We start from the raw sequence: 27,985 nt of genomic DNA, 5'->3' as shown, positions 1-27,985 counted from the left end.
TACAGTCAAAGAAAAGAAGACCAAAGACCAAAATGAAACCAAAACAAACACTCGAGATAAAAATAGATAACTCGTTTGTCTGATGGCAGAGTTTTGATAACTTAAAATGGTACTTTTATTGCATATAAATTGAATCTAAATCCACTTCCAAGAGCATTGCGGTTTATTTGAAGCAAAAACCAACTACAGAATAACAACCTGAAATATAAGGTATCATTGGTATTGACACAGATATTTGACAGCTAGGAGTTCCTGATGTTTGAACCGAATAACATAAGAAAATAAACTGAAGGCAAACTGCAGCCTGAACTGATCCTTTTTATTGATTCATGTTTTGTTGTGTGGTCAGAACACCAGGGAAGGAGAATTGCAGCAACGAGTACATACTGCATAAGGCCATCTCGCTCGACTACATGTACAAGAATTTTTAGGGCACCGTTGTCACCACCCTAAGCCTGAATTTGTCCTACCCGACTCTGATCTTGAGCATGCCGCTGAACAGCTCTGGGTTGTTGGAGATAATCCATCCAATATGGATGACCAGTTCCTGCTGAAGAACAGCCTCCCGCTCTCCACCGTGAGGGGAGCACTTGCTGTAGATGATGCCTTGGATCACACCTGGCGACAGTGGGTTGGAGATCACCTCCTCCTCTTGCCCGAATATACCCAGGGTCACCTGGTAACGATAGGCATTAGCACACATGGACACACACAGGGAGAAAGACCATACACCGAACCCACGTACAGTTAAAAAGTTATCTGCATTGTAGAGAATTGTTGTATATAACATATCTAAGATTTTCTGAGTATGTGTGCCTATGCAGGTGCATGTCTGTGACCAGGTATCTTTGTCCCATCACTCCAAAATTGGCTTCCTCTCCGAGAGTCACATAAAAGCGAGTCGGAAAAAAACTACACCCCAAGATTCCTCTTTTGAATTTTGTTTCTTCTGAAAGCCATCTCGTAAAAATTACACCTCACCAATCTTCCTGATGAGAGCGCACACTTTTATCCTTGCCTTCAACTGATGAAACCCAGCACTTTGAAGATGTATCATTCATCTTTACATCTAAACTGGTTCTGAGCAAAGGATAGCCTGATGCTGGAAATTAAGTTGGGAATTGACCAACTTTGAATTCAAAGGGACTACATTGTTGAATTTTAATCCTGACAAGAAATATAATCAAAACTAGAGTCAGAATTGACTTAAATGGGGTGGCGCCTCTCATTTTTTCCAACTGAGCTGTTTCTGTAGCAGAGAAACACAGCCATATCAAATCTTAAATCAGCTTTTCCAATCATGTTGAGAGGAGCATCCCTTCCAGTAAGCAATCTATATGCAGATTCACACCTTGAGCTACTTCAGCATAATGAAATGCCTAAAACTGCTCAGAAGGGTAAAAATGAGGCAAGATAACTGACACCCTCAAGAGGAGGCTAATCTCTGAGTCTGAGTAACACTTGACAGGAAATGATGCACTGAAACTCATCCTTCGTGAGCTAGTGGCATCAAACAAATTCCCCGGTCACAATGTATGAATCGGCACATTGAGTGTGTCTAGACACGTGGACACGGTGCATATTAGGATTCTACGCTGGTCACACTGGCAGCTTTGCTACAGCTACAGCTTAGATACACACAATGGAGGTGAGCTGTGATGAGGAATATGAGCATGCAAGTAACGCCCATAGGATGACAGCATGAGGAGCTTATAATATCTTTCTTTTTTTTTTAAATCAGTGAACATTAAAATCATTGTCCCGACATGCCAGTTTTCAAAACATAACCCAAAATCATTTGTTAAAAAAAAGGGATAGTTATGGTAAACTACTCACGCCCTGCTGTTTGTATGTCCACTTACCTGCTTGCCATGTACTAAAATACTAGTAATACTGGGGGCAAGGCTGTCCACCAGCTTAGTTAAGAGACTGGCGGCAAGACGGACAACAGACCTAGTGGGCGAAAAGACAGAAGAACAGTCTTGACATCATGACAGATAACAACCAACAGCTAGGACTTTAACAAACTACATTACTGTTTTTTATTTTTATTACAAGGCTAATGATAGAATTCCTCAACTTTACTGAAGCTTCAGTAGGGATCATGTATACCAGGGGTCGGCAAATAAGTCTGTCATCGGGACAAATTTCTTTCAAGTCATTAGATGGTGGGCCAGAACATCGTCAATTGACCATTTATATTCCAGTATTTGCTGGGTGTGTGATTAGCTCAGTTGGTAGTGCACTGGACTTGTGTTTGGAGGGTTTTGTGTTCTATTCTCACTTACTGCAAAATTTGTTCTTCCTTTTTCAACAAGATTGTGAAGAGATCGTATAACATATCACAATTAAGCATGTGCAGGAGTGAGTGCCTCCAGGCGATTGGTCCACATCAACCTCTGGACGCTTATTTTCGTGTCCCTAGTATCTCCAGGCAGAGGAAATTACAGGGGAATCCGCGAGGTCACGTTTTCGAACAGCTTTTTCAGACGTGTAACAAGCAAGCCAGAGACTCTTGAATTTCCTTCAGAACTTTTCAAAGTAAGCTCTCAATTAAACACGCCACTTTTTTTGCCACTATCAAAGTAATCTGGCCACGGGCCAGATATTATTGCTGGCAGGCCAGCTTTGGCCCACAGCCAGATTACTTTGATAGTGGCATTGCCGACCACTGATATATACTGTATGGGATGTTCAATTTGTAATCAAATTAAATCAATTGAATATGTGGAGAATGTACACGGTGTGCAGTGGCCCAACTCGTCACATATGGACGCATGGTCAAGACCCATCGGTGTCAGTTTGTAACGCACAGGGATCCCTTTAGCATCATAGTTCAAAGCAGTGGGGGACGTAGTGTCAGTTTTTTACGATAAAGGTAAAAGACAAGACTGAGTAAGGAGGTAGTTGAGGTGGATGGAGGGCCAGAACCCGACTTTGAACCAGAAGTCCGAGGTTCGTGTCCCATGTGAAACGAAAAGTCAACATTCAAAAGCGATGCCAAAAGGGCCTTGACCAAGCATCGATATGTGCCGAGTTGGGAGTGAGAATGTGTTGACTACTCGCATCTACTAGCATCAATAGAAATACATACAAGTTTCATTAACATGATAAAAAGGCCTGAAATTATCCACAGGCATAATGGCTAGCTGCTTCCTTTTCTTATTATAGCAATTCAGCGCCCCCACATTTGCAAACCATCCAAACATTAGATTGAAATTTAAAAGAAACCCCACAAAGAAGTCCTTTTTAAAATCAAAGACGCCAACAATTTTTAAATGAAACCTTGCCAAGAAATCTGTTAATCCAAGTCCAAATCAATGAATTAGATTTACTATTGTAATAATATATAAAAGTTTGTCTCCCCTTAAAATATTTTAATGTTCACTCATTTCTCAGTTCATTATTCCTGAGAGTCACTGCAGCCTTCATACTATCTCCTCTTGCCTGCAGGAATCCTATGAGGAAAAAGCAGCACACAAACTGTGGTTATCTTCACGTGGTAGCCCACAGCCAGGGTTGCTATAGACACGCACATGGAGGTGAAGCCATCCTCACAGAAGCGGTGAACAAATAAAATTATTTCATTAATGGGGTCATGAAAACAATCAGCTGAAACACAACCTCTTCTTATTATATGCTGAGAACATCTCTAGTTTGGTGCGTGTGTGTTATCCAGTGCTTAAACCCGCGGAAATACGAAAGCACATCTTGAGCACAATGAATAAAAAGGAAACAAAGCCTTAATGTTTAGAAGGCATGATGTGGTGTCAATCCACCGATGCTTTGTTGGGGAACCTATTTCAAGCTTCACTTCCTACCCATGTTAGGTAAATGAGAAAGTAAATTAAACTGAGTATTGATGCCATTTCCCAGCAAGTTGGAAACCAGCCTCTAGGCTTTTTTATTTACTCCCAGGCTTAATTAAATGTATCTGTGCTAAAATCTTATTCATCAATAGAAAAGCATATAATAAAAGTTGTCATGTCAATCAACCCAACACAAATTCAAATCAAATCATAGACATAGAAAACACTGACCAGTAAAGAAGGGAACAAAAGATCACATGAGAAGTTATGACAACCATCTACAGTATTTGATCAATTCTTCATGAGTCAGGCCAGCAGTATACCACAAACAAAAAAGAATTTTAGCAGCTCTGTGATCACAGATCAAATAGAGGCAGATATTTTGTTTGCCTGGAATCGTGGGATAGGGCCTGCCAGGCAAATGTTTAATCTAAAGTTGGAGTATGAAATTCCAATTAAAGTGGCTCAGAATGAGCCACACAACACCTTTCCAGCCGCTCTCTGAATGTCAGGTAATGTTAAACGACTTGCCAACGAATATTCAGCTTACTCGCTGTTATGGCAGAAAATTGTTTCCTGTTACATTTAATCTTTTATGCATGTTCTTTTATTATTACTATTATTATGATCACATGTCCCATGATGGTTTATCCCGAATTGCAATTGAGACTGACTAGCCTTGTGTGTGGCCATTGTGGGCTAACCGCTTTAGCAAACAATGGTCACCTCGGCATGCTTCTTGCAATGGACTGCAGAATGAAACCGACCAACCGTGCGGGCAATGTAAAATTTTAACCAGGCCTTTGCCGAATCACCAACAGAGAAACATGTAGCATTAGCCGTAATCAACAACAGGTTTGCTGAAAATTTGAGACCCAGTGCTCAGGGATGCACTGCTGCATTTACTGCTAGTTGGTCTACCACGACACTCTATAATTTGCCAAGAAATGCTATTGTTTTGATGTTAGCTATAGTAGCAAGAGAGTTTTGCTGTCTGGAGCTGCTGTGCTGGCTCTGGGATCGTCTCTTCCTCTCTGCAGGATAGCTTCGCAGCAGCAACTGTAGCGACAGCTTGCTAACTCCCAACTTACCTAACGTTAGTGACATTATTTGCTGTGTCGTTGTTCACTTTATACCATGATATTGGATTTCTCTGGAATGGCATGCCCCACCCAAAGTCCGGAGCCAGACGTTGTAAACATTCGGGGCTTAAGGCCAATTAGCCACTGCACCCCCCACCCCCCGCTCCGCCTTTGGCCCCACCTTAACATTGTTTGCTACTTTCCAAAAAATGGAGCACACTATTTTTATGACTGGGTCTTTAAATAATACTGTGAGAAACCTGAATATATATTTGCTGGGTAATTCAAAAGAAACTGGAATACCTAATACAGGTCTGTGTGCTGTCTGTGCAGACTGGTTTGAGTAACACTTAGCTGTTAGCCAGAAAAACAAATGTTATTACCGGTATGGTGATTAAAAATGCAATTATGATGACTACATGTAAGTAGAGCTAACAGTCTATGTGAAGGACAGTCAACTTTGATTACAGCTTTAAGATGGAAAAAGTGAATAGCAACCATAATCCAAATTGGTTACATCAATCATTTGAGGCTAGACTTTCTGTTTACTTCCATTGAGTTTCACTAGTTCTAATACTACTTATGGTTACTTCTTGTTATGATGAACTTGAAAGTGACGTCAGCTCCCACAGAAAACTCCAATACCCTTGACGAAACAGACCTGGAGTAACAGTGAGTGTAAAGGCATTTACAACTTCATATCCAATAGCCAAATTCAGTTTCATTTGGAGTATACAGCCAACCTTGTTTCAGTGGGTGATGCTGCAGTAGGACATAAGAGCATGGTTAATGGAGAGAAAGCAAACACTGACTACAAGCTCCTGTACGCTTCTGAGTCAAGGTGCCTCCTAGCTTAGCATAACTGGCTGGGCCATCCTCATGACTATTAGCCATCTTATTATGCCAAACTTGGTGATGATGATGGTTTTAACATGATGCTAAGAAACTAGCCTGTTACCAGGGTGTGAGAATTTACATTCTAACTTTTATTTGATAGCAAAACTATAGAAACAAAACGTTGCTTGAATAACGCTAAGTATTGTCAGTATTGACTGTTTTTCACTAAGTAGCAACTGTTTCCTTTGAAGATTTCATTGTGTTTTTTATACACAAAATGTATTTTACACATTGTTCTGGAACCTTTTGTATCAGAACAATGAATCATCTTATTTAGCCCTTCCAGGAGACGTAGACTACACACTTGACTTTTGAAATATAAGATAATGACTAATAAGGGAGTAGAAATATTGACTTTTTTAAATATCTGAGTCACTAATCCAATCCTTGAATATAGCCTGTGCTTCTTTATTACTCATAAAAAGCCCTGTTGACACCCTGGTTATGAGGAATCACAACAAAGGTTTGGCTGAAGCTTACACAGCTCTCAAGCTAGCCAGCTAACTGGGAGTAAACATGCAGAGTCTTTAATCCATCTCTGCATGAACATTACCTGTTTCCCATGCACCAGTATGGTGGTGATGTGAGGAGCTATAGAGCTGGCAAACTTCTTGATAATGGCAGCAGCTTGGCGCACTGCCAGCCTACAGTTCAGCCAGATTAAATAACAGTTATGTCAACATAAAAAACAAAACAAATACTACTAATAACTGAGAACATCAGTGGTCAACATTATAAAATACTACATGTACTGAATGTCACCATCTTAAGGGGCATCATGAATGCATCTTTAGAGTTTATGTTTTTAGATCTGACACTTTTAGTAATCCACTTTATATCTGAATTCCATAACAACAAAAGTAATTAGGAAAATCAGATCTAGACTAATGATAATGTCAGCTCAGCAAATAAAATAACAGACTGGACAGCTGCAAACAGTGTATGCACCATAAGAGTGTGTGTGTGTGTGTGTGTGTGTGTGTGTGTGTGTGTGTGTGTGTGTGTGTGTGTGTGTGTGTGTGTGTGTGTGTGAATATCAGACCAAAGCTTTCTGCTTCCAGCTCTTCTATAGATTCTCTCCAGTTCATCCAACAGGTTCTCTGGAATCACAAATATTTTTGTCGTCAGAAATAAAGAAAACATCATAAAGGCATATACCGTCATATCAAAATGACATTGTACATATCTCTGTAAATCAGAACTGCCAAATAAGGCAGTTACTACACATTCAAAAGCATGATGAAAAGATGCTTGATGTAAGTGCTTACCATCTTTGGCAAGGAATTCTGGTCCTTCTCTCCTAAGAAGGATGGCTGCTAGCTGAGCCTGACTGGCCAAGCAGTCGCATTCCTGGACAATGGCACACAGAGAAAAATGGCAAGATGAGCCTGGTCAAGCATACAAACACATAGACAAATACATTTATTGCACACTCTATACAGAGCTGCAATATTAGCCCCTCAGAGTAAGCACTAGCAAGCTGTATCAAAAAAAATATTGTTATACCAAAACCATAATGGGTACCTTTATAAAGTATTGTCTCTTTTAGATTTAATAGCAACCATAGTGTCCCTAAAATAAAAAATAAGGAATACAGCAGACTAGTACCTAAAACTTGGGCTCAAGGAAAAATGTGTGAACATATTTATAAGGTGTCATAAAGAAACAGGAGACAGGTGGTCAAGTGAGCCTTTGCAAGAGTGAGGGTACGTTAATTAGTCAACAGGAGGGAACAATGAGCGCATAGAGGTCATCTTTCACACAAATAATAAGGCAGATGCACCGGTCGGAAGCGGATTAGTTGAGTTGTTTACCCCTAGCGAAAAGAAACCAGGGAATGTGTTAACAAGAATGTGTTTGGTTAATATGAAGGTCTTATATGTTTTACTTTCACATTCAAATGGTTAACAAATGTTTAATATGAGTAAAACCTGACTTAAGTTTAGAATTTTCACTTCTTCTGGCAAGACTGCAGCACGCTTAGCTGTAAGCATTTTTCCCGTTTTTCTCTACAGTTAAAAAATGGAGAATTTCCTTGGATGCAGTTCTTGTCACTTCTAATCCCCACTGTTTACACGGGGATGGCTGCAGACAGTCTCTTCTGATACACACTGTTTTGCCAGACGCTACTTTTTTCTACCTGTCACTCTGACTGATTCATCACCAGCTTACCCATGCAAACACTACCAACGGTGCATTTATTGTAATGTATTGTAAGTGCATGGCCAAACCGGGGGAACACTGCTCAAGATTTAACCCAGGTCTCCGTGATGTAATTCTTTCTAATTCTTCCTAATTCTTTCTTACTGCTTCTGCCAGTCTTTATAGTCCCTATTTAGTTAAGGAAGTGGCAAGTAATACATTAGCAGTGAGAGAACTACTGCTACAATTAGCAATAGTTACTCCTTGCAACCTTTGTTGTTGTTGGAACCTTTGCTTCTTTACTTTATACTAACTACGATAGTTCTGTTTGGTTACCTTTACCATTTGATTAGTATAATACTGCCTGATTAAAGAATACTATAGATCTGCTGTAAAAGATTTGTGTATTTACTTACTCACTGTTTTTTGCTCCTCTAATTTACTCCCATGTTTCTAACGTGTTAAAAAGAATTGCATTTACTGTCAGTTCTTAACCCCAATATGTATTTGTGGGCCCTTTTCCCGTAATGCCAATCAACTCACATGGAACTTCTGGATGACCTCAGGAGTGGGCCTGTTCAGCCACTCCTCCACACTGATCTCTGGCTGCTGCTCCAGGTCTGAGACGTTGGGTGTACTCATCTGTCTCTTCACCTTGGAGTGCTTAGGCAGCTCCAGCTCCTCAAAGCTCTTAAACTCTGGGATCCTATGGAAGCACACACATGCATACACAGAAAAATTATACTGTGTGTTATTTGTATGTAGGCAGTAGATCCATGTTTAGTTGTTGTCCATTTTTTCCAATTTGAAATATTTCACATGTGAAGCAACAGACAAAATAATGTTGAATTTCATTCATTTTATGCTACAATGATTTATTGGTCCTGAAAACATTTAAAATCAAGTCTCTACATAAGTTATACTGCAGTTTAACATTCATGAAATTATTATCATCAGATTGTATACATATCAGATTTGAAACAGGAATAAGTTGCTCTATCTGTCCTCTGCATCATGAAAATCCTTACTGAGCTTTTTGAAATGTCCTGCCAACAGACAAGCACTGACCTGACACTGGCAAATCAAGCATAAAGACTAGAGGAAGCTCTTACTCTGCCTCGTTCACACGCAGGAAGTCCAACTGCTCCACCACTGCTCCAGATATCAGGGTCTAAAAGGTTGACGGGAAAAATGACACATTAAAAAATTTGCAAAGTGATTATTCTATCAATGTAGGCTGCAGTATACAAGAGATTCCACAGTAATATGAAGAAATCATACTCTAAAGGCGCATTCAGGAGCACGAAAACACAGGAGATTTGGAAGCAGAGCTGTATAAATCCCTCATTCAGTGAACAAAACAAGTGTTTGAATAATGCAGTTCATAACAACTAACACATGGAGTAGTAAGGTGTGAACTAAGTTCACAGTTTCAAATTTTACAAATGTGTACGGGAGCAGTTACAAGCGAGTGTCTAACGTGGTAAAAGTAAAAGTTTTGAGTATTTTAAAAGCATAGCAGTGTAGGAGTAAAGACCGCAGTTCAATACCAATTGCTCCTGTGGTCTAAATGTGATATTAGCCATTCTAACTGAAGTCAACTCCAAAACAAAACTAAGAGGCGTAGGAGAGGAGCAAGCCTGCTCCCCATAACAATGAGATGATGAAGAGGGAAAGTGTTTCAAAGGTGTTAGCTGTGAAGTGAATAGCAAATAGGCGAAGGGAAGGAAGAACTTTAAAGTGAAAAAAAAAGGATCATATGAAGAAGTCTCTACTGAACGCCACAAACACACTGGGAGAGAAGGTGGGGTTGGAATATCTGTCATAAGTTTGACAAAGCAGCTGGTTAAAGTTACCAATGTGAAAATAAATTTAGTTCTACCTTGGCCTTATTTTCCCACTTTTTGCCATCATTAGGATTAATTGTGCTCAACTGCAGCTTAAACCAACACAGTCTGCCATTAAAACTAAGAATTATCTGCAGTGAACTGTTTATGGTTAATCGTAAATTCATGAATACTGCTGTGAGCGATGAGTAAAACTTATGTTGAAGCGGCGTCTTCAGACTTCAACAAGGGAACCACCAAAATAAAGGATGCGTGATGAACAGTGCTACAATGAATCAAGTGCTGTCGAATCTTAATAAATAGGATGTGTTATTGTTTATTCAGTCTGAAGATGTGCAAGTTTTACTTTGTTTAAACCTGCATTAACTGATTTCTTACCACTTTAGGGACAGCAAATACAAGCTGTACGCACAACATAGACATTTTATCACTGTTTAATTAGATTTGAGGAACATGTTTGCAAACAGGTGCTTATTTACTCATCCGGCAGAAACAGTGGTGCTGGGCAGGTAATGGGTAGTGGGTTTTAACAGCTTAATGGGTACCTTTATAAAGTATTGTCTCTTTTAGATTTAATAGCAACCATAGTGTCCCTAAAATAAAAAATAAGGAATACAGCAGACTAGTACCTAAAACTTGAGGATTTGAGGAACATGTTTGCAAACAGGTGCTTATTTACTCATCCGGCAGAAACAGTGGTGCTGGGCAGGTAATGGGTAGTGGGTTTTAACAGCTTTTTTGTTACTGAAAAGAGCTGCCTATTGTTGCTGGAAATGAGCAATGAAAGTGGACCAAAGGTTTGCTGGTGTTAAAACCAAAACAATGAGTTAAAAAATGCTAGAATGCGGGTGATCATTCGGTTGTGTCACTATGAGCAACTCCTTTCACATTACACATAGTGATGTGATCCATTGTTAATATCAAAATATTGATTATAGCAGCTTTAAAGAAATGTGGTTTTCATGGCACTTCCACTGGCATGGAGAGCAATGGTGCTGGTCAAGCTAAATGAAACTACAAAGTAAAAAGCTGAACTTAAGTACGAAGTAATATGAATTTTCCTTTAAGTTTTTTGTGATCCTTTGTTTTTTACATGTGATTCATTTTAAGTTACCCTTTCTTCTCTGCTTGCAAGCTTTTAGGAGGCATTGCAAAGAAAACTGAGGACACACTGACATTCATGCCATCACGCCACGAACACAGTAACAACAGCCAGTAATGTAAATGGATTCATTAATGTATGTCGGCACTGAGTGTCGATTCAGATTTCTCTGCAATCTTCTCACCAGGCCGAAAGATATATTGGAGGGATCAACCTCTAATCTATTAATTCACCATTTTATTTGTTGTGTTCCCCTAAAGTCATTCCAATGTATTTTTTAACAAGCTACACAAAGCTTACTTTCCATCTCCTTTTTTAAACTCGTCCAGGCTCAATTCAGTTTCACCTTTCCCATGCAAACAAAAACTGTTTGCCTCACAAATTGAATCTGACAGACCAAGGTCAAAACACAGATTAACAATGGCATTGCTATTGAAATAAGGAGGGACTTCAGATTAAGGGCTGGGAAACGTTTGTTTTTCCAGAAGAGAGAGATGAAGCCCTGCAAAACAATTTATTGAAACATTTACAATATTTAGCAGCTGTTTATTTCAGAGATGGCTGTAATATCTGTCGTAGCTGAGCCTACATGAGTGAGCAGGTAGCATATTTTGCCTCGACAGCCATTCACATTATGCCAACAATCAAAAGTGCAGTAACAGTAACTGTAACATTCATTCAGTTGTCCACTTATATGGATTTGAATTGCGACAATGTCAAGACCTAACACCCCTGGTCCTCCCAATAAAATGTACGATTGACTAGTGAATGCATGACTGACTGAGATGATGGACACATGCAGAAACCACTGGGTGTAATTCTGACGGCCAAATATATAAAACATATTTTTGCTGTGAAAAATCTTAACAATCCAATCAAAAGGATTTCCTGAGCTGTTAATGGGGCAATATGTAGTTTTCAGCGGCCACTAGGGGTGCGGTTTTAAGATTGCATGCTCGCTTGAACTCATGAGCGAGCATAATCTGAAACACAACCGCTTTCATACAGAAATCCTGCAATAAACGCAGAAACACCATCATGCCAGCTGTGGCTTTTCACACAGACATGTTCAGGCTCTGTTTGTACAAACGTTCCCGGCTCATACAGTGCACAAGCTGGCAACTGCTCAGCATTCGCCGGCGAGCTCCAGCCTTTCTGGTGTGATTTCTGACTGTTTTCACCCGACATCATCTGAATCTTGTTTGATCTGATGGGCTTCATCACATAAACCTTTATTGTTGTTTTTATCCTTATGCGCAGTTTTTGGTGGAATTTGTGTTGGGAGCCGGTCGTTTTATGGTGTTAGCGGACAGCGTGTCGTTATCTGCAGTGTTGTCGCTGTAGTCGGATGAGCTGTGCTTCATTTCTAAGTGAGGTTAGAGCCTACTGAAAATAAGGCAGAAAAAATTTAATTTCAATGAAAAACTACAAATTACCTCTTTAATCTTACAATATTTGTGCCTCAGTACACCTGTCCCAACTGAGAAGGTTCACAACTGAAGAGAACAAACTCATCCCCTGACATGTAGCTAAGGTATTCTTATTATCTTAAATAAAATCAGTAAAACTGAAGGAAAAACCTTTAATAAAGAGTGAATAAGAATGACTAAATGAAAAAAGTGTATTTCAGTTAGATCCACAAACCTGAAGTCTGTCGACATGAACTTTGACGCCCCCAATGATGCCTTTCTTGAATGAGGCCAGCATGTCCAGGACTGGGTTGAAGCGGCTCCCCCTGTTGAGGCAGAGGTTAGTTTGGTAGATTTTGTTTCATACAGTGCACAGTAGCTTGAATCTGTTCAATTCTGAGTCAAAACATTTGTGTTAACTATTATATTCCAAACAGAGCACATGTATTAAACATATCATCAGTAAGAAATCATCACAGCAGAAAAGTTTCTGAATAGACAGGCACATTTCACCCTGACCCTCATTGCTTTATTCGGTCTGCTGTCGCCTTCTATACAAGTCATCATCCCGATCAATACAAAAACTAATGACTACTGAGTTGCGTCTACGAGAGCCCATTGACTCACTCTAGATGCTGCAGTGAGGCCGCTTAAGCATTTGTAGCACATTTAACATACGGCTTCCTGGATAATGGTCAATACTGCTGTAATCAGCCCAACAGCCAGGCTATAGTGATACAAATGAGAAACATTATCACCCAATCAAGCAAGCAAATACAGTTGCACCTTCCTGCTATAAAGATAAATGGTATACATAGAAGGGAAGAGGGGTAGAGAGGAAGGGAGACAGAAATGCTGGAAAATGAACTAAACTACATTGTGACTGTCAAGACATTTAGTTGCAAGCTAGAGCCAGTATCAGGCAGAAAAAGAGAGATAAAGCGTGATGTATGGAGAGATGGTAGAGGGAAGGATGCTGTGAGAAAGCTATCAGAGACAGGAAGACACAAAAAAGATAAAAGAGCTGTTACAGAGTGTGTATTTTACTTGATGTTATCCTCGCGGATGAGAACAAGGAAGAGGGGACGTCCCTGCATCTTCCAGCACTGTTTGATGAACTGCAGGGCATTCTGCACACACAGACACACGCAGACGCCATTTCAGATTGGCAAAGGCATGGTGCTGGTTCAAAGATTTCAGTTGCCACTGTCTCTGAGCATAAACGGAATCAGGGCCATTTCAGTTCAACTTCCTCAGCTGTCAAACTGATCAAAGTTTAAAGCTGGAGTAGGTAATGTTAGAGAAACTAGCAGCTAGATTTTGAAGGTAACCTAAAGAAAAAATCCCACCCCCTCTGTGCACGGACGGAGTGTTGTCAGGTAGGCACCAATGACAATTGGCCGTGGTTATTACATTCCTGCGACAGCCACAGATAAAGAATGTTTTCATTTTTGTGTCAGAGCTTTTCAATTATTGTTTGCTGTTGGGATGTAAAGAGAATTTCAACAAATATACCAAAAATGCTTCTGAAATAAATTGCCCACCCCAAAATTGAAATGTAACAAGTGTTAACTTTTTGAAAACATACAAATACTGCAGTTATCCTTGATTATTTCATAGTCAGTAGTAAACTCTAGGATTTTACTGAAGTTTGAATGTGTTTAAATCAAATTCAAATTCTGTATGTTTTGTTTCTGTTTTTCCATCCATATTTTAAAACCTTTGCTGCAGCAATGTCACCTTTTCCAGTGAACAATATATAAATACGTGATCTGACCAAACATAGTCTGAAAATAAGACACTGGCCTTTTTATGATAACTATATATCATTACAACAACAAAAGGTCCCTGGTAGGAATCGAGTACTCATGCATCATGTTCCCTTTCTGTCCAACCATGTACCATTACTTATTAGTCAGTACTGACGCTTTTTAATGAATGAACTAAAGGATGTAGTCGCATATGGTAGCTGCCAATAAATTATCTGTGCAGAGCCCTGGCAGCTTGTGGCAGTAACATTTTTGATAATTCCTGCACATTATTTACTTTTAGTATTTGGTAATCCGAGGTAAATTTGTACCCTCTGATTAAGAACTCTTGCAAACAACTTGAGCCCCAAATATTGCATATGCATGCCATGCAAGTTACTGGTTTAGAGTACTGGAACCTTTCAAGTTACTATAAAAAGTGCAGAAGAGCTGAGTTTAGGATTAGCCAGTACTGGTATCAAATCAAATCAAATCAAATCATGTTTATTTGTCACATACACAATCATGCACAGAACAAGGTGTAGTGGGATTTGTTTGTGCCTATCACCAGAATGAAACTAATAAAAAAAATAGTATGGAATACTGGAATAGAAACAAGGAAACAGTAGTTTTGCAGTGATACTGCCTGTCAGGAAGCTCTCTATGGTGCAAGTGTAAAAAGGGTATCAGGAAGGCTACGAATCTAGTATGTGCCCTCCAAGTGGGACCATGTCAGGCTGCATCTCTTTACACCAGACAAACTGAATATATCTCAGTTAAGTTCTATGAGCACAGAAAACATGGTTAGCTGTGGAGCCATGGCATTGCTAAGCTCCACAGTGTGACCCTGACTTACCTTAATGTCATCAATCAGCAGCATAACATCTTGGGACAGGTAAAAGTCACTTAGATCAAATACTATTGGGTAGCACACCACAGTCTTGCCCAGGATACGATAAATCTGAAGGGAGACAAACACACACACACACACACGCACACTAATGCATTAGAAGATGGATGGCTCACAAGTAGCCACGTATACATTATTCTGGGCAGTGTATAAAACAAGCCATCAATCCTAAGATAGAGGGGACACACAGAAGCTGCAACCACTCCTGATAACACACATACGCACACACACAGTGCATACACACAACTAATACAAAGCTCCATTTCACACATACAGATTGTCACAGGGGCACACACTCACACCCATCCAGACACACTGATGATGATAATGCCCTCTGGCAGTCTGCCATCTTCCCCATAAATGTTCCATTATAATATTGTCTTAGCAATGCGTTGGGAGCCATGATTCATTTGTTTGGCAATGTCTTTGTTTGAGAAAGCTGCTATAGCTCGACTCATTTGGTTGTACTATGACCTTCATTTGGGACAAACTGCAAACAACATCAGCAAGAGGCATTAGTGCGCGTGCACACACACACACACACACACACACACACACATAAACTGTGGAAATACACTCTTCCACAGCCAAATAATGTGCACACACGGACACATACACACAGACTGCCTGACAGCAGTTTAGCATTATTAAAATGCACTAAGTCCTGAGAAAAAGCAAAATGGATTCAGAATTCACTTATGCATACTGTATGTCGGAAGAAGAGAAAAACTTTTGGACGGGAATATTTTCTGTCTCTGTTGAGTTTGTTTCTGCACTGGAGTCGACTTCTCAGAGCTCTGGGAAATCTATGCAGGCAATATGTGGGAGGTCTGTTAGTGGTCACAGGCCATGACCTGTGCAGCAGGGTGAATGTTAGTGGTATGTAAATGTGTATAGGTGTAATTGCAAATTCACATACTTTGCAGGTCCCAATGCAGCCCACTGGCCTTTCTGGACGCCCACTCAATCCCAGCTTCTTATTGATGGCAAGGAAACGGTATGCCTGCAGAAAGAAACACACATACTCAAATGTTTACAAAGAGACATAAATGAATACCCTGTGTGGAAACACAACATTCACATTGCACATGATCGTACTGCTAGCCTTTCTTTTTTCAGAGAAAACTTCAATCTACATCTTCATCTGTACATTTCCCCGTGATCATATCAGTGTTGCTTTGAGATTAAAAATATCATATTTGATTTGAAATGTCATGCCGCACAGTACCATTCCATATCGTAATAAAAATGCGGGTCCATCATCTGTCTGTCCCACTGAGACATTTCTGGTGTTGCAACTCATAAGATGAAATTACCACCATATGGCAGAACCACCTACTGATATTAGCTCTGTGTAAAGTTATGAGACGCAGCGATAATGAAAGGTCCCTGTGCTGCCATCAGCAGCGTGTTTAGTGGACCCAAGCGCACCCATGGGCACCAGAGCTGATAACACTGTTGTACTGAGATGCAGAGGCCCATAAGAAAACTGAGACCTACATGAGCCCTCATTAGAATAAACAATGGCATGCTGTTTGATACTTTCCCCGTGAGCCACTTTTTATTTAATACACTAATAAAAAAATCCATCTTAAAAATTAGCTGGTGGTAATTGAACCTTCACTAGGCCCCACCACCCTTAGTTACTGTTATCTGTCGTGCTTTCCATTCCAGCATGGCACATATGCAGTTCACAATAACAGTGGCAGATTCAGCACTAATAATTTTTTTGAAACAACGGGTCTTCAATTTCACACAGAGGTAAACAAAGCAGGTTTCTCAATTCTAGCAGGCGTCAAGTTGATTTTGTTGGTTGAAATTGCGTTGTTCATGTATTGCACAGTGAAACTAGTTAGCTCTAGTTTTATGGTACAGTTTCATAAATACAATGTTGGACTGTTTGTATGCTTACTTAGAGAGATCTATGCTTGGACAAGCAGCACAGATAGATTCATGCTTTCCTTTATATTTCATTCTACATGAGAAAAGCCTTCCTGATGTTGAGGACTAACCCATGTGTTTGGCAAACATAACGTTATCTCAGCTAACGAGTTTGGCCGGAGGCAGGACAGTTGCTATCATTGCTCTAGACTCTGATATAGTAGCATTGTAGCTTCCATGCAGAGGGTGTGCCAGCCCTAAACTGGGATTTTTCAGATGTAATTGGTGTCTCACAAAAAAAGGCCACTACCCACCAATGATCGGAAACTTGCTGGCAGAAATCTGTAGGTGGTTTAGAGGACAGTGAATTTCTACTTCCACATGAATGTCGTTTTAATAATGGAGTATTACTCAGCCCATGAAAACAGTTGTATAATGTTTTCTGTGGCTCTGAAGGGTCTTGAAAAATAACCTTGATGATATCTTCAAATTACTGGAGATTGGAAACTTATCGAATTGGAAACTGGTAAAATGACTGATTTAAAAGATATTTAAAACTTGATCTCAGATTGATGATTTTGCTTGGGTAAAGCACCATACTTTCCACTCAATAAAATTCTCCAATCCTTCTTTCACCACCAGGATTGCTATAGATTGGAGGTGGGAAGAGGTTCTTTATTTTGAGCCTGGGAGTAGGTGGTTTCGATCTGGTCGATGCATAATCTGTCTACACACTGTAATTCCATCCCTCTACAGCAGAAGTACTGTAGTTTAATCAAGTCAGAAGTCATGTCTCAAGACTCAGCCTGGTCCCAAAGTCTCAAGGTGAGTCAAGTCAGACCTCAAATTATAAAGCAACTTTATAAGCTGAAAGTTGTTAACATCAGCAGTGCAGGGTGTCCGGCATACAGAGCCAAGGAGAGAGCTGGACATTAATGCTCAGCTCTGGCAGGGGTTTGCTGAACAAGATGGGCTCAGAGAAATCAAGTTTCTCACTTAATTGGTGGACTAAAATTATGTGGTGTCATTCAGCTCAAACCCTAACACAAGCCCTCATAAACAACATTGTTGTACTTGATGTATTCCCACTGGCACACAATTATACAGCTAAAAAGAGCAAGACAGAGAAATAGAAATCAGTGACCGTCTTCACAGGTGTTGCAGTAATTTGACAATAAGTTTGTTAAAGCAAAGCAGAGGAAAAGGTCATGGCCTTCTCACCTCAGCCATCTCTGAAACGCATTTAGAAATGGCAGTTTCCAGAACATTTCTTCGGTGCGTCAGATAAAAGCTTCTTACCGCTGTGTCGCCTGCTGTCAAAATGCACCGATTCAAAGATGCAAAGAGAAAGAAGATGGACATTGATTTCTCGGCTCTGCTTGTTCGGAGACTAGTGGTGTGACACACTCATCACAAGTTACCGTTTATATGTGTCTGTGTGTGAACCGCATTTCTGATGTATCTGTCTGAGTGTGAAACCAGTACTTATTCCCATTATGATGTGTGATGACTATAAATTCTAAATTTAAATACCCCCCAATCTGTCCTATCATGAAACAGCATCAATACACCCACACACTCAAGTGGCGCTGCAGGAAATCCGCCTATCAAGCCTTCCATGCCGCATTCTTCCATCTAAAACCAACTGCAATTCACAACGTCAACCAAAAGGTGGTGCTCTGCTACTCCAGTGTACTTTCTCACTGTTTTGAAGGCTGTGTTGAACACAACAGGGGGAAGCAAGGGTTGGACCAATTAAAATAAATTACCTTAAAAGAGGAAACAGTACAGTCTTTATATAAAAAAGAGAAATGTTAATTGAGGATTAAGTGGCATTGCAAATAACTGCCCTAACAGGCAATGATGAGACCGGGAGGAGAAAAGGCAGGGGAGGTTAGAAGAACCTCTGCACCTAACACTTCCTGTGTGCAGAATACCAATGAAGAACTACAACACGCAGGCAGCCTATCAAAGCATCCTTTCATTCCTTCACATTTCCACTGACCGCAGCACAAACAGCAAGCCTGACAGGTGGGAGTGATAATAAAAAGCTGCATTTAAAAGCTGTATTTTACATTTCTGCAGTGGCTATAAGGTGTGAGAATGTACAGCTATTTACAAACTGCAAAACTTTTAATTCACCATAGGGACATTCCTCAATTTCAGTGGAGCTCAGAAAGGAGTAGGTTTCTGCACATATATATAGCTGCTGTGACAAATAGTGCAAGTGTTAACTGTTGGTGTCACAAAATGGGCACAACATATTTACTTTTACAGCAGATGCTGTCATCCAGAGGGACTTAAAGTAAACTTGCAGGTAGGGGTTCAGCATCCTGCCAAACAGCTCAAAATGATACTGTGCGTACCTACTGAATTTGATATTAAATCCTTCTGGTTCTGAAACACTTTCTCTAACCACTGGGGTGCCCCCGTAAAATGTCTTTAAAAGATAAGGTAGCACTTTTTCATGTTGCTCTCAGATGAAGTGGGTATGTTCCAAAGTTAGCTAAATCTTTGGAGAGGACAAATGATTACAGCAAACAATAACTCTGTAAATGTAAAGGAAAAAGAGAAAAGAAGAGAAAATTCCAGTATTTGTCTAGCTGGGTCATATTTCTGTCCATTATGACTGTCATGATAACATTTAATTCACCATATCTGTTGCAGTGAATTCAAGAATGACAGACACAATGTATTACAAAAAAATTCTATTTAACAGGAATGATCTCAAACACTCTGTCTGACCAAAACACAGAAAATACTTCCCAGGAAATCCCTTTTTTTGGGAACGGCATAGCATAGTAGATTGTCTTCCTGTTTAACGTGCTATTTTGTTCACTTTCAATCTACCATGCTTACCTCCTGCAGCAGTAGCAAATGCCAGAAGATGGTTGGTGTCTCCAAGTTTCTGAATTGTGAAACTTAAAACAAGGTATACACTGCAGTTTTCATCAACAAGCCACTGTACAATAAAGGGAGACTAAAGTTGACGCTAACTGCTCTACAACTGTGATGATGGGACTCCTACTTTGTGTAAAGATAATTTTTGTTGAAGTTTAATTTTTTTGAAAATATACTGTCCCATTTCCTAATCTCTGAGTTGGTGAGTAAAATGTAATCATAAACAACAGTCATAATTGACAAAAATATTAGACCCAGGTGGTAAAATACTGGAATTTCCCTTTACAGTCTTTTAAGACCTGCAGTCTTTGTCCAGAGTGTCTCTTTAAGACCTCATTTTGACAACACACCAATCTGTGGAGAAAATGAGAGTCTCAACAAACAAAATGTCGTCCACATTCAGATGAGATATAAAACCGAGAGAGAAACAGCTAAAAGGAAGGCTATTTTGGGCAAAGCAGTGATTTGCAAGGGGATAAGCATTAGGGTGCACGGGTGGGAATAATACATTGCAAAATGTAATTGCCACTCTCCCATCGTTAGGCAGCTGTTGTCAACACAATCAAACGGCTAGGAGGGACGAGGTGAGGTGAGCAAATGCAGCCCGCAGCAACAGAGATGGTGGTGACTCCGAGATAAACAGATCCTGTCGAGGAAGAATCGTCTGTCAGGGCTTCGGATTTAATATTCACCAGAGCACCCGCTCTGACTCACAATTGCATATCCATCTGAGATGCTGAGCACCACACAGCAGGAAGAGGCAGAGGGGAGAGAAGGGAAAAGTAACAGGTATGACGGTTCAAAGGCAGATGATATACCTGGAGAGGAGAGTTGTTTGGTGTAACAGACATAATGGGGGTGGGGCAGGATGTAGGCCTACAGGGGAGCATGGGGGTTAGAGAAATTGATATATATAACAGGAGATGGACAGAAGGTAGAAAGGCCTAGAGGAAAGAAAAGAGCCCAGAGAGATGACATGATAGGAGAAATTGTTTGTTTACAGAAGGTGGCATGGAGAATAGACACCACATAACAGACATGACAGATGAGGAACAGAAGCTAGGGAGGAGACCAGGGATTGAGTGACAGATCTGACAGAGGAGAGAGAGAAGATGGGGTATCTCCTAGACTTCAAACAATACACATGCAGATGAGGGATAGTATCCAGAGGAGAAACCGGGGGTTTGAGTGACGGATACAATGGAAGTGAAACAGAAGTTGTATGGGAGGTAGTGGTTGGTGTCACAGAAATGACAGTACAAATGGTGTAATCTGCTGTAGATGAAAGAAGCAGTGGGGACAGGATGGAAAAAGCTGCTAGTGCTGGACTCACAAAATGTTCAGTTACTGACGTGAGGTACCTCTGCTGTTGATAATCAAGTAACCAAACAGATATGATGTCTAGTTTTTATACAGCTAACCTCCTTATTGTTTCTTTACAAGGGTTGGGTTCTAATATATGGTTCCATTATGGGTCCATTTCCAAGTTGGTAGAATACCAGCAACTAGTCTAACAAATCTCTCACAAAATCTACTTGCTTTCTCCTTTTTTATGAGCAAAGAGCAATGTACATGTATACACCATAGCAATTTAACTAAAAAGTAAATATTTAATATATCACAGGACTTACTAGTTCCAGTATTAGCCAGCACTGACTTGAATACAAATCTTTGAGTTTTAGCTGTTAAGTATTCACTTTTTTTTAGGACTTTTGTTACTTAACGTTAAAACTGAATAATTTTGATAAGGAACACGGTCGAGAACAAGGCCTAATAATGAAAATGTACCTCTTCAACAGATAGAGGTGTAATTTCTTTTACTTCAACAGAACATCAACACTTGTGAGATAGCCACCAAGGTGAACTGGAGAAAAGACTAAACCCTAAGTGACTTATAAGCAACAAATAGATATGGCTAGAAAATACTGTAGGACTTGTTTGTCGAACAAAATATAGATTGGTTGGTTTGGAAATTAGTAAACAGTAAATTAGATACTTTTTTGCTTCTTTTTTTGCTTACCTTATATAGGCAGAGTAAGTATTACAATGCTGACAACCATTATCTTGGGATATCTAAGTTACTGGGATTTCAGGAGTGAAACAGTTATGGTAACAATGGATGATTCAAAATGACTCATTCTGAATATCACAAGTCAACATTTGGGATATCTTTCATTTCTGACAGAACTGTCTAAAGTCCCTTCTGAGAACAAATTTGGACGTTGCTTAGCACGCCAGAGTAACTCGGTGACGACTCCATCATTATACTGATCAATCAACATGAGCAATCACTGGTCGACGGATTAATCACTTCAACCAATCTGCAGCCTTGCTGTAATTGGTGGGATAATCTGTATTGGATCTGTGGAAGTTAGCTTGAGGTGACGTTGTCAAACAGTCTGTCCCGGTTCTTCCTTCCCCATGTAAGTGAAATATAACATAACATAACAGTAAAGTTTAAATCTAAACTTTGTGTTGTTTGTCAAAGTAACTTATTATATATCCATAGCCTGATATTATATTTTTACTACTACTACTACTACTTTAGCCTCAGTATTTAGCATTGCGTCATATGTGTAACCACTAGCCAGTTAAAAGCTAATAAAATCTGCCTGCGACAGTTGTTATTTATTTTATGGGGATTTTGTCTTCATTAGATAGGGAGCGCTGTAGAGGAAATGGGGGAAAGACAGAGAGGATGACATGCAGCAAAGGGCCCCAGGCTGGAATCAAACACAGACTCAGCCTCATGGTGTGCACACACTACCTGGTGAGCACCCTTCAACAGTTGTCATTTCTTCCTGGCAGAATCAACGGTTGTCGGCTAGAAATGAAAAGCCTGCTTCTGTCTACATACGTCTTAAGTCAAGGACCCATTCTATCAAAACTTAGCATAAACTACTTCATACCATTGTAAACTGCACATGTGCAGGTGTAGCAACATTATCTAAGGGGTTGGGGGCTGTAAACAGCTTGTAAAAACTGACCAATGTGTGACCAGTGTGTGCCTGTGTTACCTTGACCAGTTCCTTCTGAGGCCAGATCTGGATTGGCTCCACCTGCTGGGGCGTCTGGGTCTGAATGCCATAGGTGTTCAAAAACACCTGCAGTCTACGTGCACACAAACAGACACAAAATTACAATACTGAATTTATAATTTTAGGTGTTTTACGTATAGCTGTTACTGTTTTTTCAGCACTGGTGATTAAAGCTGATAAATACTTCCCCTACCTGCTGCTTGGGAAATACACAACCCCTATACCAGTACCAAATCACACACAGAATATTTATTTTATCAGTGTGTTACTTTATATTTCTAAGAAAGAAGTGCTGGAATTAGTTACAGCTAATCCCCCTTTGTAAATCTTGTGTTGACCTTTAAATCGCAGCTTTATGAGTGTATAGCCTAGTTCTTGAAGCTCTGTCTTAGTCAGTAGAACTTGGCCTTGTCTTCTTGTAAATATAAAACTCATGAAAATCGAGTCCATGGTAAATCTTTATTATGAATCAACAGCTGTTACTGAACTGAACCGAAGTGGGAAAGATGATGCAACAGACCAGATGGGGACTTCCCAGTAGCAGTAATTGAAGCTACAGGTTCACAAGCTTCACAGAGTCGTTTGACCCTGTTTGACACACACACACACACACACACACACACACACACACACACAAACCCACGCAGACAAGAAGATTGACAGATGATGGTAGGGGTCAGACTGAGCTCCAGCTTTATGAGCTCACCACAATTACAGCACTGAGTGAGCCGAATAGGAAAGAGGAGCGGAAAATAACCTTGGTTTATGGTTTGTACCACATTAAGAGACACACACACACACACTTTATATACTGTACACACACACACACACACATTACCTCTGGCTTTCTGCGATCAGGGCTACGTGAATCACAACATCATTCTCTATGGGACCCTGTGAAAGAGACAGAATAAGGAGATTTGCATGTGAACCACATCTCTGTTATATGTTGCATGAGTGAGTATGTTAATTGTTTTTCTTTCTTGAGAACATTCCTCCTTCGGCAACACTGTAAATGTACACTGGAACTAGCTGATTCTGTACGGATGGATTACAAACGTTTAGATCAGCTGCTCAGTGTTCCGTTATTTGTCAATCAGCAAACATCACTTAGTTTTACTAGGGTTTTGCAAGGATTAATGTTGATTTAATCTAGTTAATTTAACTAGGAATAATGTTTTACATGTTTGCGGTTACGTAGTGGTTGCTTTTTTTTTTCATTATTGCTTTTGTTATCAATTTATTTTCTTTCTTTGGCAATGCTGCAACACCTATGTCAATAAAGCAAACTGGAAAAGAATTTAACTGAGTTGAATTGAATTTGTGTGTGAGTGTGCGTTTGCGTGTGTGTGGAGAGACAGGGGAAGAGAGACAGTGATTCAAATCAAAACTCACTCCCTTACGAAATGACAACAGCCTGTGTTATTGCTACCTCCGCTCTCACACAATCTAAATCAAGGCAGAACTCAAAACAACCCACAAAGGTTGATGAGAGTTGCAGGAGCGCTGGTCTGGCAGAGAAGGAGCTGGGAATTAACAAAGAACGAGGTAGATGAAAATGGGAAGGAAAAACAGAGATGGAGAGAAACGTGAGACATTTTCTCTGCTTTGCTGCCCACACAGAGAGCTGAAGTTGAAATAACATTAAACGGAGAAGTAGAACAGATAAAAGGAGATAAAGAAGCACAACATTTATAATGAAACATTTTAAGCCTTTTATTAAGTAGGAATCCTGTCCATTTGGTGGTTGCAGATTATCTAGTTTGAGGATTTTGATTTTCATTACCATCTTAATACTTAATACCCTCTGGAGAAGTGACATGAGCAATGGTTAGACAAAGTCAGAAATCTAAATAAGTCGCTGGGTTATGGCAAACTGTGGTGGGCATTTGCCATTCATTTTGGCATGTTGCGGACTAAGAGAATATATATATAAAAAATCTATATTGAAATAATCCTTAGTTGCTTCCCAACAAGCCTACAGAAAAGACCAGAAGTAACAATAAATTGATTCTATTAACAAGCCTTTGTCTGTGTAGGCAAAGCCTGATATATTTTTTTACTCTGTGCCCAAATGCATTATTTAAAATTTACACTGTTTGAGTAAAATTTGATAAAAAGTTAAATATATTAGAGCAGCTTTGGCTCAGGCTGCATGTCAGAGTGTCCTTGGGCAAGACACTGAACCTCAAATTGCTCTCGGTGGCTGTGCCATCGGTGTGTGATTGTTTACTTCCAGTTTGATACTGATGAGCAGTTGGCAACTTATCCTTTGCCATCATTGTATGAATGGGTGAATATGATGAAGTGTGTAAAAGCGCTTTGAGTGGTCGCAAAGACTAGAAAGGAGCTGTACAAATACAGACCATTTACCATGTATTTATGACCTATTGTTAAAGATTTCCGGGCATCGCGGTGGTGCAACCCCAAGGTTGTGGGTTCAATGGATGGATGTTAAAGATTTCCATCTTCCTTAGGAATAAATGGGCTGAGTACCACAAGAAAGGTAAGGTAAGTATTGAGACATGAACTCATCATGCGATAAGAAAAACACAGACTAACACTAGCATTAAAGGTAACTAGTCCAAATCAGGAAGCAAGGTAAACAGCAGGCTTCACATTTTGGCATTCTTTTTCTCCACAACATCTATTATTTTCATATATTAGGACACCTTGTCCTGTATTATTGCTTTCATAACATTGTAACAACGTGGTTGGACAATATCCGCAACATCTGTAGCAATAAAACTGCACATTGGCTAATATAAAATATTGAGGATCACATACAAATGTATATTTATGTCCTGTGTGCTACATAAATAATGCTTTCTAGCAAGCTTTCCTCCTCAAAATGAATTAACATCAGGGAAAACGGAACTAAAGTGATAAAAACACGTTGCTTTTCATTGTTCTCATAACTGTGGCCGCAGAAAGAGCCTGTCAAGGCAAGACAACATACAGACAGTCACAAAAGAGCAACACATCACTCGTGTTGCCTGCAGAGTGAATGCAGGGTGAGAGAATACATGAAAGACAACGAGAATATACAGAGGAAAAGAGGAGGGAAAAAAAGGTAAGAGACGTTTTCTCTGCAGTCATCTCAGACCTTTTAGGCTTGTGGACAATCAGGGAAAACAGACAAGAGACATCACATTTTGTTTGTCTTGTTGTATAGCATCTGAATACATCACACGAAATAAATTTCATGCAAATGAAGCAAATATGTTGGAAATGTTGAATGTTGACTTACAAAAGCCAACGGAAGAAATGGAAAATGTCTGTCCCCAATCATTATTATCTTCATCAAAGATAGAGAATTCTATTTATGTGTGTTTGCATCTCTTACTTATTTCATGTAGGTTTCTCTTCTATTTAGATCCCTGTAAATGGGCTTTATGAGCGTGTGTATCTGTAAGTCAGTTAAAGTGTGAATTTTAGCTAGCAGTATGAGATATCGCTAGCTAAAACTCTCATTTATATGTCTATTTCTATAAGTGTGCATTTCTTTCTTTCTCTTTTGCTTTATCCAATTTTAGAGTTGTGTGTATTATTATTATATTTATAGACATGTAAATATCTCTCTCTGTATGTGTCCTTCAGTGCCTTTCATCATCTCGTTCTTTACTTGTACTCGTACTTACTGTCAGTGAATTCTAAGCAGAGACGATCATCTTCATTGCGCGAGTGACTATATGAGTCTATTCAGGGCAATTTAGGAAGCAGGCAGCAGTGGCCTTTCATCTCGTTCTCATCGTGGGGATGCACACACATACATACAAACAAACACAGACACACATATATTCTGAGACATACACGCATACACGTTTGCACACTTGCAAATGAAGACTGATAGAACACAGAGGACAGGCAACACCACACACAAATCAGCATGTCTGTGGATGCGCGTGCACACTCACCCACCCACACACACACACACACACACACACACACGTAAGCTGGGAGCCATTTTGTTTGGTCGATAAGAGCTGGTTTTAGCCAACAACCTCCTTATCATCAATCAGAGAGTATAGAGAGAACTGAGAGAAGGGGGTCGCTGAGTAGAAAAAAACAGATGGCTGAACACAAATCTTTCCTGATGAACAGGGGAGCAATGGCTTCCAAAATGCTGCAATGCAACTCTCTCATTAGCGCTGGTCTCTGAGCAGACAAAGGACTCATTTGGCAAAGGAGAAGATATGGAAATATATAATGGAGACACAGGAGAAATCGACCCTCTCACTCTCTCCTCTGAGCAATGCGGTCGAACCTCCGTGACAGAGGACTGTGCAACCGCAGAGAGGACAATGAGATGAGTCTTCAAATGTTGCGTCAAACAACCTTTTCAGAGGCACCCTAAAAAACATCAATGTAGTGTGACCGAAATGGTGTCGAGTCTGGGAGGGAAGCAGAAAAGGAGAGATGTGATGATTCTCCAAAGTGGCTCTGCCGCAGACTGCTAAAAGGTAGTTAACAAATCATATTGGACCCTGGATGTACCCGATGGTGCAGCCACTGGTCTGATCAGGTCAGCATAGCTCAGGCCAAATCGAACAGTTTAAAGACCTCTATAGCACTCCCTGGAATTGGATTTCAGACTAATTAATGAAAAGGAAAAAAACCTGGTAGAACAAATGAGTTGCAACTGAACACAGGTAATTAAAGCTCTGAAGCTTTAACAAAGCATTATTATACATAGTACAAAAGTCGTCTTACTTTGTTCTTAGAGCAGATATGCATGTGAATAAAGTGTTTCTTGACTGGAAACAAAACGTGCCCTCTTGCTGTCTCCACCTACACGTTAGCCTATGAATGTAACATGTTCAATCAAGTTATCTTGGGGAATTCTACTGGAAACTGCTGAGTGCGGTAGAGGAAGATAATGCAGGCTTTGAGAGGTTGAGTAAGCCACAAAAATGAATTGCATCACCTCAATATGAAATAACTCCTGGAATGCACTCAACATCACAGATTGATGACATCTAACAGCGTACAGTATGCATTCGAGAGGAAATTTTGCTGTTGGGCGAACAGTGGGAATTTAGCTATTGACATATTATTGATTTAACTGAGAAGAAAGTTTACTGTGACATGGTAAACTAGAAACTGTAAATACTAAATACTATACAGCTTAACATCAGTAAAATATCAATTCCAGTTACAGCAGTTTAGATTTGTGGGTAGCTTTCATTCATTAAATGCTTGTGCAAGATAAATGCTCT

At 39.9% G+C, this 27,985-nt stretch overlaps 1 protein-coding gene across 5 annotated transcripts in view; it reads right to left on the bottom strand.

Annotated features, from left to right (window-relative positions):
• phkb (phosphorylase kinase, beta) overlaps nucleotides 1–27,985 on the bottom strand; it is a 108,936-nt gene that overhangs the window by 4,595 nt on the left and 76,356 nt on the right. For 4 of the 5 annotated variants that reach the window (XM_046032173.1, XM_046032172.1, XM_046032174.1 and 1 more), the window contains 12 exons: nucleotides 23,605–23,660; nucleotides 22,746–22,839; nucleotides 15,866–15,949; nucleotides 14,893–14,997; nucleotides 13,336–13,418; nucleotides 12,524–12,614; nucleotides 9,043–9,101; nucleotides 8,474–8,636; nucleotides 7,057–7,138; nucleotides 6,831–6,888; nucleotides 1,863–1,953; nucleotides 471–676 (listed from right to left, as the gene is read on the bottom strand). In XM_046032173.1, coding sequence (XP_045888129.1) covers nucleotides 471–676; nucleotides 1,863–1,953; nucleotides 6,831–6,888; nucleotides 7,057–7,138; nucleotides 8,474–8,636; nucleotides 9,043–9,101; nucleotides 12,524–12,614; nucleotides 13,336–13,418; nucleotides 14,893–14,997; nucleotides 15,866–15,949; nucleotides 22,746–22,839; nucleotides 23,605–23,660 — 1,172 coding nt within the window. Of the gene's footprint in view, nucleotides 1–470; nucleotides 677–1,862; nucleotides 1,954–6,341; nucleotides 6,433–6,830; nucleotides 6,889–7,056; nucleotides 7,139–8,473; nucleotides 8,637–9,042; nucleotides 9,102–12,523; nucleotides 12,615–13,335; nucleotides 13,419–14,892; nucleotides 14,998–15,865; nucleotides 15,950–22,745; nucleotides 22,840–23,604; nucleotides 23,661–27,985 lie in introns of all 5 variants that reach the window. The other variant, XM_046032177.1, reaches the window with a different exon arrangement.

Source organism: Micropterus dolomieu, linkage group LG20, assembly GCF_021292245.1.
Source record: "Micropterus dolomieu isolate WLL.071019.BEF.003 ecotype Adirondacks linkage group LG20, ASM2129224v1, whole genome shotgun sequence".
In the NCBI taxonomy this organism is placed as follows: domain Eukaryota; kingdom Metazoa; phylum Chordata; class Actinopteri; order Centrarchiformes; family Centrarchidae; genus Micropterus; species Micropterus dolomieu.
Note: the sequence above shows the minus strand (reverse complement) of the source record. Positions and strands in the feature narration are given on the sequence as shown.